The 12,875-nt window shown below is 45.9% G+C and overlaps 1 protein-coding gene across 1 annotated transcript in view; it reads left to right on the forward strand.

Moving 5' to 3' along the window:
- Positions 1-12,875, forward strand: part of LOC130108005 (TOX high mobility group box family member 2-like) — a 67,703-nt gene that overhangs the window by 6,920 nt on the left and 47,908 nt on the right. Inside the window, exon 2 of the mRNA XM_056274839.1 lies at positions 8,983-9,042. Within this exon, the coding sequence (XP_056130814.1) occupies positions 8,983-9,042 (60 nt within the window). The remainder of the gene's footprint in view (positions 1-8,982; positions 9,043-12,875) is intronic.

Below are 12,875 nucleotides of genomic sequence, written 5' to 3' on the forward strand. Positions count from 1 at the left end.
AATTTTGCACAACATTGCGAGGGAAACATAGCTACTGGTTACTTCTAATGCAGTCTTTCAAGATTTTTAACAAGTCTTTGGGTTATTAGCTAATGATATAGCATCATTCCTAAAAAGAAATGACAAAATGGCTTTGTATTGTGTTTACCAATTTCCAAAATTTTCTTTTATTTTTTTGCTAGCTTTTTTCGAAACTTGGTAGCTTTGCAAAATAAATGTCCTTGCCCACGCTCTATATTTGCTTTTCTTATATGTCCAGTATGGACACACCATTGGCTGTCTCGGTGAGATTTAAATGTTGTTTTCCTCCCAACCAAAGAGACAAGAGAGCACAGCAATGGAAATAGACTGATATATTTCCTCTGCTTGTAAAGATTTATTTTAGTCACTGCCAGAAGAGTCAAACTTCAGTCCCCCCCCTCTTCTTCCTTTGCTCTTTCATACTTCATTCTGTGCAAAGAGGCAAGAGCGCAGTAGATTGCATTAAGATAACCAATTATATGTTAGAGGAAACCAGACCTTTTTTTTCCTGCTGCAGTTATCTGATGCAGCGGTGAGCACAGGCAAAGGGCTGGGGTAATGTGACATTCACTCTGCCCTTTATCTTCTCTCATCGCTGTTTACCCCAGTCAGTTAAAAGTGGCTTCTGCACTATATCCTCTCCTCCTGCCAGAGAAACCTCACACACACATACACACAGACACACCCACACACACACACCCACGTACGCATGTAAACATAGGCACATACACACATAGAAACACACACAAACACACACTCCTTTGCTAAATGGCTATACCTAAGTTTAAAGTTGTTGCAGTGTGAGCAAGAGGGTGTGAGTATTGGTATGTGTATGAGTTTGTGAGATGTCCGCTTCTAACTCAACATTGTATGTTTGTTGATGAATCTTGGGTGGTTGGAATCGGGGTGGCGCCCCGGTAGGCTGAATGGTTATGGCGCGTGCCACATAACCGCAACTTCCTTGGTTCGATTCTAGTCAGTGACCTTTGATGCATGTCGCACCTCTCTCTCTTTTTCCTTGTTTTCTGTCTGCTGCTTCACTATCCTCGATCTAATAAATGCAACAAAAAAAAAATCTTGAAAAAAAACCTTATGATTGGTACATTGCTTGGGGGATAAGTAGTGTTAAAGAACATTTACTTTAAACCTAGTAACTTCACATACTGGTGCTAGTTGCTAATTGCATGTGATGGTAAGGTGCTAGATGCTAAGAAACTGTATCCCATTGGCGTTGGTTAGCAGGCAGCCTGTTGAAGGCCATAGTGGCAGGATGAGGGAGACTGTGTGGGGTGGCACTTTGGTTTGACACAATTTCTTCTGTTGGAGAGGCATGCACTCATGGTGCACCACGGTATGAACTTTTTTGCATATTGTTCTATTTTACTGCACAAACAGACAGACAGAAAGATAATACCCACATGAAGTGTACACTGAGACAAGCTGCTAAACACACATACACACTCACACACTTATCCATCCGAAATACTCAAGATTCAATTCAATTCATTTTATTGTCATTAAAAACAATGTGCAGGCACATGTTAAAGTTATGTCAAGATAACTGCACACATTCAATAATACACGAGATCTGATGTTAAATCCCTTGTGCTGATATTTTGGTGGCCACACACAGAAACTGGTTCCCTCTACAACCATGTCCACCAGCTTAGAATGTTAACATGATGAGTTCACTCTCTCTTTCACACACACACACACACGCACACACATACGCACACACACAGTGTTCAGGTGGAAGTGGCCTAAGGTATCTTTTATTGGACAGAAAAATTGAATGAAGGGGTGTCCAGGTAGCGTGGTGGTCTATTCTGTTGCCTACCAACACGGGAGATCGCCGGTTCGAATCCCTGTGTTACCTCGGGCTTGGTCAGGTGTGCCTACAGACACAATTGGCCATGTCTGCGGGTGGGAAGCTGGGTATGTATCCTGGTCGCTGCACTAGCACGTCCTATGGTCGGTCGGGGCACCTGTTCGGGGGGAGGGGGGGACTGGGGGGAATAGCCTGATCCTCCCACACGCTACGTCCCCCTGGCGAAACGCCTCACTGTCAAGTGAAAAGAAGCAGCTGGTGACTCCACATGTATCGGAGGAGGCATGTGGTAGTCTGCAGCCCTCCCTGGATCGGCAGAGGGGGGTGGCGTAGCGGCCGGGATGAGTCAGAAGAGTGGGGTAATTGAACAGGTACAATTGGGGGGAAATCCAAAAAAGAAGAAAAGAAAAGAAAAGCTGAATGACACTGTTGTGTGTTCTAGTTCTGGTATTGGTTTTGTCTTCGCTATCAAACAAGAGCTCAAATTATTGTGTTGCCACAGTACTCCTGCTGTAGCACTATTGTTTTGGTCTCTTATTGATATTTAAAAATTTTTAAAGCTGAAAAAGATAACCAAATGTAGAACCAAATCAACTGTGAAACAACAGTTTAGATGTTGTTAGCTTTGGTGCGACATCATCACACAGTTTAACCTAACGCCAACTCACAATGAACTTCGGCATGGAATGGAAACAAGGTCTTATTTAGCCCAGTCCATCCAGCCCCTTGTGTACACACACACACACACACACACACACACACACACACACACACACACACACACACACACACACACACACACACACAGCTTTTCTGTTCCATCTCTCTTACCATCTCTCACCACCTTTCTGCTGTTGACTCGTACTCTTGCGGTTGTTCCAGTGTGACAGAAAGTGGATGAATGAACCCTATCTCAGCCAGCCTGGTTGTATTTTTATACATCACACAGCACACGGGCCCCAGAAGCTGTGGGAGCTAGCATATCGCATTTGTGAGAAAATACCACAAAGTTTTTTTTTCAGAAGAGGGGAAAAGAGGGGCGGGGCTTGTAGGGAAATATATCTTTTATATATATATATATATATATATATATATATATATATATATATATATATAATAGTTTTACCCTTTTGGAGCTGTTTGTTTCCAGTCATAACAAACAGCCTCGATGCTCGGTAGAAATGATCTGATTGGCTGTACCATCACAGCGACGGTGAATACAAGGCGTTGCTTTCTCTAATATCAGTCTAGCAGGCGATGCACTTGAGGCTCTTCAGACTTTTGAAATTGTCCTTTGAGGGAATGTGTAACTCTACACCAATAGATGTTTCCCAGTTCCCCGGACCTAATACTTTCAAGCATGGCTTTAGGCCAGCAAATTCCTCACAGAATTCCACCAAAAATCCCATCACAAAAGCGAGGGGAGGCGGGGAGGGGGGGGGCACTCAGTGTACCTTGTCTATATCTGATCTTGCGGTTGATCTGCTCTGCTAATCTACAGTATGTACAGATGCAGATATACTTTTCAAATCAAAAATATAGTAAAGGTGATGACAAAAAGGAAGGTACTGGTGAATTAGTGGATATGACCCCAGTATTGCTACAGCTCTGTGTGTGTGTGTGTGTGTGTGTGTGTGTGTGTGGTGGAGATCAAACTCACACCCAGGAAGAGGCCCTGTTTCCTTTATCTAACGACAACAGGGTATGTGTCGCCATGGCCACAGGCTGCGCTCTTTATGGCTTTGTGCGTGTGTGTGTGCGTGCGTGCGTGCGTGTGTGTGTGTGTGTGTGTGTATTTGTGCTTGTGCCATGTTCATTGTTTGCTTGGGGGCGTGGTGCAACATCAGAATTGCTACTATAGTCTCTCTCTCTCTCTCTCTCTCTCTCTCTCTCTCTCTCTCTCTCTCTCTCTCTCTCTCTCCTCTCTCTCTCTCTCTCTCTCTCCCCCCTCTGCTATCTTTTACTTGCAACCCTGAATGCCTATTTACTGAAGTTTTATTTTTCTTTACCTCTGATTTATTCTGTCCTTTCATTTCTGACTCTGCCAGTATCTCTCTTGAACTGTTATTTCACTCTGTCCGTCTGCCTTTCCCTCTCTTTCTTTTGCTGTTTCCATTAGTCTGTCTATCTGTCTGTCTGCCTCTCTCTCTTCCTCTGTGTGTGTGTGTGTGTGTGTGTGTGTGTGTGTGTGTGTGTGTGTGTGTGTGTGTGTGTCTGTTTTAATATCCATCTCTTTCTTTCCCTACCTCCCTCTGTCTGTCTGTCTGTTTTTTGTGCATATGCGTGTGCCTGTGTCCATCTCTATTTCTCTCTCTCCCCCCATCTCTGTTCCTTTGTGTGTGTGTGTGTGTGTGTTTGTGTGTGTGTGTGCGTGTCTCACACACTCATTCTCCCTCTTTCCCTCTTATCCTCTTGTCTCACTTTGAACCAGGAGTGACAAGTTGGGCTCCATCAAAATTCAGTGGCACATTGTCTCAGGTTGGGGTTTGCTAGGTCTCCTCTACAGCTAATTGCACAGAGGAAGAAGAAGGAGGTGTGTGTGTGTGTATGTGTGTGTGTGTGTGTGTTGGGGGGGTTGAAAAGAAAAAAGAAGGAGAAGAGGGGGAGGATGAGGAAGAAGGGTGCTCAAACAGACATACATATTGCATGAGTCCCCCTACCGCACCCCTTTCTTCACGGAGTGGCTGTGTACTGTTCTGGGCTTATTAATTCCGCTCGGTGAGCGAATTATTTTTAGAGACTTAGCGTACTGGCAAAGGCTTTTAAAGTCACAAGTATTACACATTCTGCTTATAGATACTCTTATACAATTTCCAAAGTTATAAAAGTTTGGTTGTCTCTGCAGTACGGTACACTGCCTTTCATTACCGATGATGTGATGGACTGTGAGAGTGTTAAATTTGGTATAAAATGGGATTTTGTTCTTGTTAGTATTCCTGGCATGCGGGCTTTCCCAGGTAAATCCTCATCGTAGTCGTGGATATTACCAAACCTGTAAAAAAAAAAAGCAGATAAATTCAAACTACTTTTGACTTGTTTATGGATCCGGTGACATTCCAAAACATTAGGTCCAGTTTTTGATGTAAATATCTTTCTTCCATCTTTTTTTAATAGTCGTTTATCTCTGGCTTTTTTTTTTTTTTTAGATTTTCCTGCCAGATGACTGGTCAGTCACGCAGGCACACGTGTACAAGCCCCTCCCCCACTGCAAACAGATGTTGCCTCAAAGGCATTAGGAGAGCTTATATGAATAGCCCATCAATCACCAACCATCTTTATTGGAGTCTATAATTTCCCCACCAATCCTGCCATAAAGTGTCTCACCAGCGCTTTCTAAGATGAAAGGATCCCAGCATTGTATTCCACCATTAGCACTGTGTAAATATTACATGTTTTCCCTGGATACGGTAGTTAGCATTACTTCCACCTTGTGGCTTCATTATTTTTGAAGCGCTCAGCTTTGTCGATGATGGCAAGGCATGACCTAGTTCTGGGCCTTCTCTCTCTCTCTCGCTCTCTATCTCGCTCTCTCTCTCTTGCTTGCTCTCCCCCTTCTCCCTCTCTCTCTCTTTTCCACTTTCTTCCTCATTTACTCATTCCCTATATCTGTCTCTTTCATTGTCACTCCCTCTACTTCACTCATCTCTTGCTAACGGCCCCCCCTTCCCCTCTCACTTATTCATTCTTTCTCTATATCCATTTATCACCATGGCACCATCACAGTCATTTCTTTTTTCCTTTCCAGTCTATTCTTTTATTGTTCTACTTCTCGTTTAGGCTCACCCTCTCCTTTTCTCGCTCATTTACGCATTCTTTATCTCTCCATTTGTCTCTCTTTTCCCTGCGTATATTGTTTCTCCCTGCTCTCATCTCCTTCTCTCTCTCTCTTTCTATCTGTCCCATCTACCTCCCCCTCTCAGTCCCTCCCTCCTCTCTCTCTCTCTTGCTGTCTCTCTCTCTCTTTCTCTCTCCCTCTCTCTCTCTCTCTCTCTCTTGCTCTCTCTCTCTCCCAACACGGCTGTGTGTCATGAAGGGAAACATCGCGAGCAGTGGTCCCTGCTGAACAATTACCGTGCAAAGCAATCCAAATAGAGATGTTTGCCGAAAACAACATGTGTGTAATTACTGCTTAATGAGGCCCTTGTCTCAGGCAGAATGCCCAATTAGACTGGCAATGAGGAAGCGATGCCAAGGCCCACTGAAGAGAGAGGAAGTAAGAGGGAAAGAGAGAGAGATATAGATTGGAAAAGGAAGAAGAAATAGAGGGATGAGGATGGAGGGGGGAAGAGAGGATGTGATGGGGGGTTGTAGAGGAAGGATTTAAAAGAGTTGTGGTGTAGAGAGAAGAGGGGAAGCGAAATGGAGGATAGAGAAAGAGGGAGACATCAAGAGCAAAAGGGGGAGAGGGTGATAGAAAAGGGAGAGAGAGAGAGAGAGAGAGAGGATGATTTCTGCAGTGAATGTAGAGTAATGGCAGAGCTGATAGCATTGAGCCGAGGATAAATTGGCATTTTAAATGGGAGAGTGAAGCGGTGCAAAGGAGAGCTATAGAGAGAGGAGCAGAGGAAAACCGCCTTACATTGGAATATATGGGCAGCCATGTTGAAGCACAAAATGGCTGACCTTTCCAGGCTGTCTGGGGGTCTTTTTTTAGTGAATACTATATTACTGAGGTAATTGGTTCGGATGAGAGTTATTCTGAATTCATCTGCCCCCTTTCGAGCTGAAAGAACAGCAAGTGAGGGTTTTCACTCGATTCGCTGAAGATTCAAGGTTTCCAAATGAGCTGGAGTTCAAGATCTGACATTATTTTCTGGTTAAAAAAATGACGCTATTCATTCACTGTACTCTCTTTTCACAGAGAATCTTATCCTGAAGAACTACTCAAAATGGCTTTACGTCACCAGTGATATCAAAGTGGATTTCAGTGGAATAAAATTGCTCAGTTAGGCGAGGACAAGAGGCTTTCATATGAGGAGTGAGGAGTTTATTGCAGATATGTCACCAAGGTCAACATCACTTTGGCCCGCTCAAAGCACACAAGTCATTCTGCACTGTTGCGTATGGTTTTGTTAAGGGATACCCACCTCATCAAACTTAATTCAAGCAAATTTTTTAATGTCACATATCTTAAACCATCTCCAACACTTAACACGTAACATTTGTTTAGCAGCCAGTCTCACTTTAAACAACCTATATTTTTATTGTATTGGCAGTGCTGCAGCAGGGTTAATCGGGATTGACGCGTCAGGTATCATTGAGACGCGTATGCAGCGAACACAGCACTTGTATCGGTTTCAAGTCTCGTGGCTGAATGGGATTACAATCATTAGAATAAGCAAGTGAATCCTCACAAGGGTTTCCATGATATGCATCGTTAACCAACCATTGCCCAGAGGCAGGCGCGCACTCCCTCGGTCATTTGCTTGAATTAATGTACAGTAATTTGTCTGTCTGACTGTCTGTTACTCACTCACGACTCTCTTCCCTGTGTTCATTTAGCTCCTTTAACTTTTCCTCTCACTTGGTGGTGTAGATATTGCATTTCACCCCCCTCCCCCCCCAGGAATTCTGCCCATTTTCATCAATTAGTCCTCCTGGTTGGCAATAATTTCACAGGTATCTCATAATCCATTTGTGTTCACTGATATCCAGCATGTGTTTATCTCGCAGACCTTCTGCCCCCCTCGGTGTGTGTAGGCATGGAGCAGACCACCCCAAATGAAAAGAACCCCTGTATCTTCACATCTGAGGAATTTGACATGGAATGCTGTCTAGTTTGATCATGTTTTCTCCGCTGTCTCTTCCACACTCTACTGTACAGAGAGATATTATGACGTTATTCAATGAGTGACCTCAGTCAACAAATATAAAGGGGCTTTTATTTGACGTGTGTGTGTGTGTGTGTGTGTGTGTGTGTGTGAGTGTGTGTGTGTGTGTGTGTGTGTGTGTGTGTGTGTGTGTGTGTGTGTGTGTGTGTGTCTTTCTTTGTATGCATGCATGGCAGTAATGAATGATACGTGTGTCCACGAGCACTGTTATCCAATCCGTTCAAGGTTTGTTCAATTTGCTGAAAAGATGTTGTGACAAAGCTTGATGCCTTTGAAAGCCAAGGCTGTTTCTCAGTGTAACAGTATGGTAATTCTCCACCATCCATGACTCTGTAAGTAATTCTGTGTAAGTCTGTAGTGTTTGCAGCTAAGCTGTTTGTACAACAAAATCCCCCCCTCCTCGAAACAAGGACTCTCCATTTAAGAAACGGACTATTGTGTGTTGTAAAACTGGACAAATGTCCTCATTCTTAGCCCACTCAAAGGCTGGTGTCACTGCGAAATTCCAGAGGCAGTTAACAACCAGCGTCCAGTCACAGCAAGCTAACCTCTCTAAGCTATCATAATGTAGCGCTTTAGTGCTTACTGACTCGGCGGGAGGTGTTTCCCAGGCACCCGCGAGGTCAGAGGTTGTTTGCTGTTGTTTGATTCTAACCTCGTGGCTGGCGGTGTTTTTGGCACCTGCAGCAAGTGTTCGCCCCATGCCTTATTAGCACAACTTTTATTGCTAGCCTAAAGTGAAATACACAGTATACCCTCGCAGCATCTCATCCACACGCACGCACACACACACACACACACACACACACACACACACACACACACACACACACACACACACACACACACACACACACACACACACAGATTTATGCACAAACCTGTGCACAGTCACACTCTGGCTTCACAACCGTAGCAACAGACACACAAGGGACTCATGCAAAATCATTTACACCCTTGCTACTTACTGTATGCACACACAGAATCATTCATACACACAAAATAGACAGGAACACACACACACACACACACACACAGTAGCGCCCACAGGGGAAAGCCCATCTCTCATCACTGTGCTCATCTAGCCTAATTACCGGCCTGCTGAAGAACAGTAATTGCCCATGCTGCAATGCCACTGCACGGTTTTGCCGAAGTGACAAAGTCATTAGGCTCACACTTCAGGCCACCCGTAAAGAGCCTTCTTTCTTTCCCCCCATGTTCATCTTCCTTTAACTCATTTTTTTTCTCAAACTCCACCTTCATCCCATGTTTATTATTTCTCTCTTCTGTCTGTGTCCGCAGTTTGATGGTGACAACATGTACATGAATGACAATAACCAAGAGTTTCGGTCGCCAAACCAGGTAAGACTCACTCATATAAACAGTCAACATCTGAAACTGGTGATGTTTACTGACACAGTTGTTTAGCATTTAGTTAAGAGTTACAAATTGTGGGTGTCGGGGTAGCGTAGTGGTCTATTCCGCTGCCTACCAACATGGGGATCAGCAGTTCGAATCCCCGTGTTACCTCCGGCTTGGTCGGCCGTCCCTACAGACACAATTAGCCGTGTCTGCGGGTGGGAAGCCGGATGTGGGTATGTGTCCTGGTCGCTGCACTAGCCCCGCCTACTCTGGTTGGTCGGGGCGCTTGTTTGGGGGGAAGGGGAAACTGGGGGGAATAGCGTGATCCTCCCACGCGCTACGTCCCCCTGGTGAAACTCCTCACTGTCAGGTGAAAAGAAGTGGCTGGTGACTCCACCTGTATCGGAGGAGGCATGTGGTACTCTGCAGCCCTCCCCGGATTGGGAGAGGAGGTGGAGCAGCGACCAGGATGGCTCGGAAGAGTGGGGTGATTGGCCAAGTACAATTGAGATGAAAAAGGGGGAACCCTCCCCCCCAAAAAAGTTATAAATTGCATAGCAAATTCAATTCAAACTATTACCTTTCCCAAAGGTGTTACCAGCACAGAACAAATATCTCTCCCAAGTAGCGATGCATAAAACACCTTACAGTATAAAGTCTTTAGAACATGAGGGAAAGATAACCCCTAACCCTGACAGAGTGAGTGTCACATTATACCCACTGACATACAAAGGTGCAACTGACAGTAAGTCGGGTATTCAAAACCTGAGTGGCTCTCAACCCTTAAAATGATACTGACATCCACATCTGAAAGTCCTACTGACAGGCTATAGTCCGACTTGGGATGTGATCACGGAGAAATTCAGTGGCCAAAACATCGCGTCTGCGGCCACTCGAGAGAGATCTGTGATTGACTGTAGATGGTGTCCAATGACAAATTGCGCCAGTGGATACGTAGACACCAGTCTGTTTGCGTATAGGGTTACACAGCCCTCTACACTACGTGTGAGAGCTGTGGATAACTGGATCCATGTCAAACGTCGCCACGCTACCGCTCATGTTTAAAACCCTAAAATGAAAACTTTATATGCACGTACCCGTGTGTTACTGTTTTTTGTAACAGATTTTGAGTTATGAAGTCAAAATACTCACCGAATTGTGTCGACGTCTATCGGTCAGTTACCGTGTCGGCGGATATGAGCGGTATGAGCGGTAGCGGTAGCGCGGTGACGTTTGACATGGAGTAGCCAATAGCTTTGAATTCATAAAACCACAGCTATTTTCGGTTATGATTCAAACTCCAAGTGTTAAAAACATGTGTTCAGAAAGGGCATGTCAGTCTCTCTTTAAGCCTGACATTGTTAAAGCCATGCTAGACCTCCTGGCATGCACAGGCCTCGGTACCAACAGGTTATCTTTCTGAGCCTGCTGAAGTTGTGGTACGGGCTGTCGAGGCGATGCTGCTCCCAGACTAGCAGTGCAGTACCAGTACCACCACTAAGTGAGTTAAACGGGAGTGGTGCTGTGCTGAGCGTTCCCAGCTGGTAGTGGGGAACACATGGCAAGACATATGGCAGAGTTTGGAGCTCCAGGATTTGTTGATCCAGCAGGGGGACCCTTCATGTTCTGACAGAACATTACGAGGTGGTGGCTGCTCATCAATTAGTGCTTACGCCCGCTGATGTCGGTGGGACAAGGCCGGGACAGCCCAGGGCACCGGGGCACATGCAGGCACTCACAAATGCATCCGGGGACACACACACACACACACACACACACACATACACATACATGTAAACATTAACAGACATGCCCACAGAAGGACAAAAGGAAAATAACAGAGATAGGAGCAAACACAAAGAAAATGCACATGTGCACACACACTGAACACACACACACACACACACACACACACACACACACACACACACACACACACACATACACACAAAGGAAATGCACAAGCTGGGACAGTCTTTTTCTGCATGTACATAGGTGCACATGAAGATGTCCATATGCATGCAAGCACATACGCAAGTGAGCACAGGCTCATACCCACAGAAACACACTGCTCCATTTCATACATTCCCCAAATACACACACACACACACACACACACACACACACACACACACACACACACACACACACACACACACACACACACACACACACACAGTATCATACTCAAGCCACAAGGTTGTCTTGTCTTTGATGTGTGGCATGAGGGGGTATAATGAAGGGTCGAGGGGGAGTTTGGGGAGCTTATTGTCTCAGTATAGCACACATCACAGGCACGGGCTTCACCGTTGTTCACCAAATCGCCTGGTTTGCCCTAATTATGTCACTCTACATACATGCACCCATGTTGGTTAATTGGGATAAATGTCCAGCTTTGTGGTTTTTCTGTCATTGCGGTCATATGTCAATCATCGACACCCACTCTGAGTGGCCCATGTTATGTCAACATGCACCTCTTGAGCGGGGTAGGGCAATCCTGGCTTCTCAAAACATGTCAGCCACAGCCGATGCTCTGTCAGTGGCATCAGCTATAAGCCCTCACATTATTTCCGAGGAGGAGACGTCCTCACACGGAGATAGCTCACCACTCAGCCGCCGAGCTGATCCTTAAAGTACAGCTACTCGAATCTGATGCTCGAGAAGAGAACGGACGTGTCTTCACTCGTAACGGAAGATGCTTCGCGCAGGTTTTAACCAAGGGGGTCAGCTGAAACGGGAAGAGGAAGAAAACAGGAAACATGACTGGTTTTGATTGCAAAGACGGACCCTCGGCTGGTGTGGCAGACTAACACACAAGCGTCCCAAAGCTGAGATTCAGAGTAACGTGTCCCGCTACTGCAAATAGCAACCCCTGTACGTGGCTGGGCACACGACTAGCTGCATGTGGATCTGCAGGAAGTAGCATAAGCCACGTTCCCCCTGAGAACGTGGGGGAACTTTGCAGCTGACAGGTGAGAGGAAGCGGTCGGCCACTCCACTTGTAAATGGGGATGTATGCGGAAGTCTCCCCCCCTCCCCAACCACTCCAGGGGTTGGGCAAAAGTGGGACCTTAAGAGGAGAATAAAATAATGATTTAAATACGTAAACACCAACTTGTCGATTGATTGGTTGTATTGCTAGGACCCTGCCCAGTATCCTGCAGAGCATAATGTTTTGGGGTTTTTTTGTGGATCCCCCCCCCCTTTTTTTTTCCTCCCCAATTGTACCCGTCCAGTTACCCCACTCTTCCAAGCCACCTGGGGAGGGCTGCAGACTACCACATGCCTCCTCCGATACATGTGGAGTCGCCAGCCGCTTCGTTTCACCCGACAGTGAGGAGTTTCACCAGGGGGATGTAGCACGTGGGAAGATCACACTATTCCCCCCCAGTCCCCCCCCCCCCCGAACAGGCACCCCCGACTGACCAGAGGAGGCGCTAGTGCAGCGACCAGGACACTCATCCTCATAGTTGTGGACGTAACTTGATATGTACAACTTGAAACTTTTCACCAGTTTGCTGGTAGGTGCAGGTGAAAGTTTGTCGACAGTTCTGTGCGTGTCGTTGGCATTTACCCATGGTAAGTCCTGCAGGCATTGTGAAAAACAACGCCATTGTCAATAGCACACGCCAACAAACAGGAAACTAGCATGGCCGCTGCAGTAGAAACCGGAAGTCAGTGGACTACTGTTATGCACAGAGACGATTGTGTCTGTAGGGACGCCCGACCAAGCCGGAGGTAACACGGGGATTCGAACCGGCGATTCCCATGTTAGTAGGCAACGGAATAGACCGCCACGCCACCCGGACACCCCCCCGAGCGCATTGTTTTGA

Source organism: Lampris incognitus, chromosome 2 (genome assembly GCF_029633865.1).
Source record: "Lampris incognitus isolate fLamInc1 chromosome 2, fLamInc1.hap2, whole genome shotgun sequence".
Lineage (NCBI taxonomy): Eukaryota > Metazoa > Chordata > Actinopteri > Lampriformes > Lampridae > Lampris > Lampris incognitus.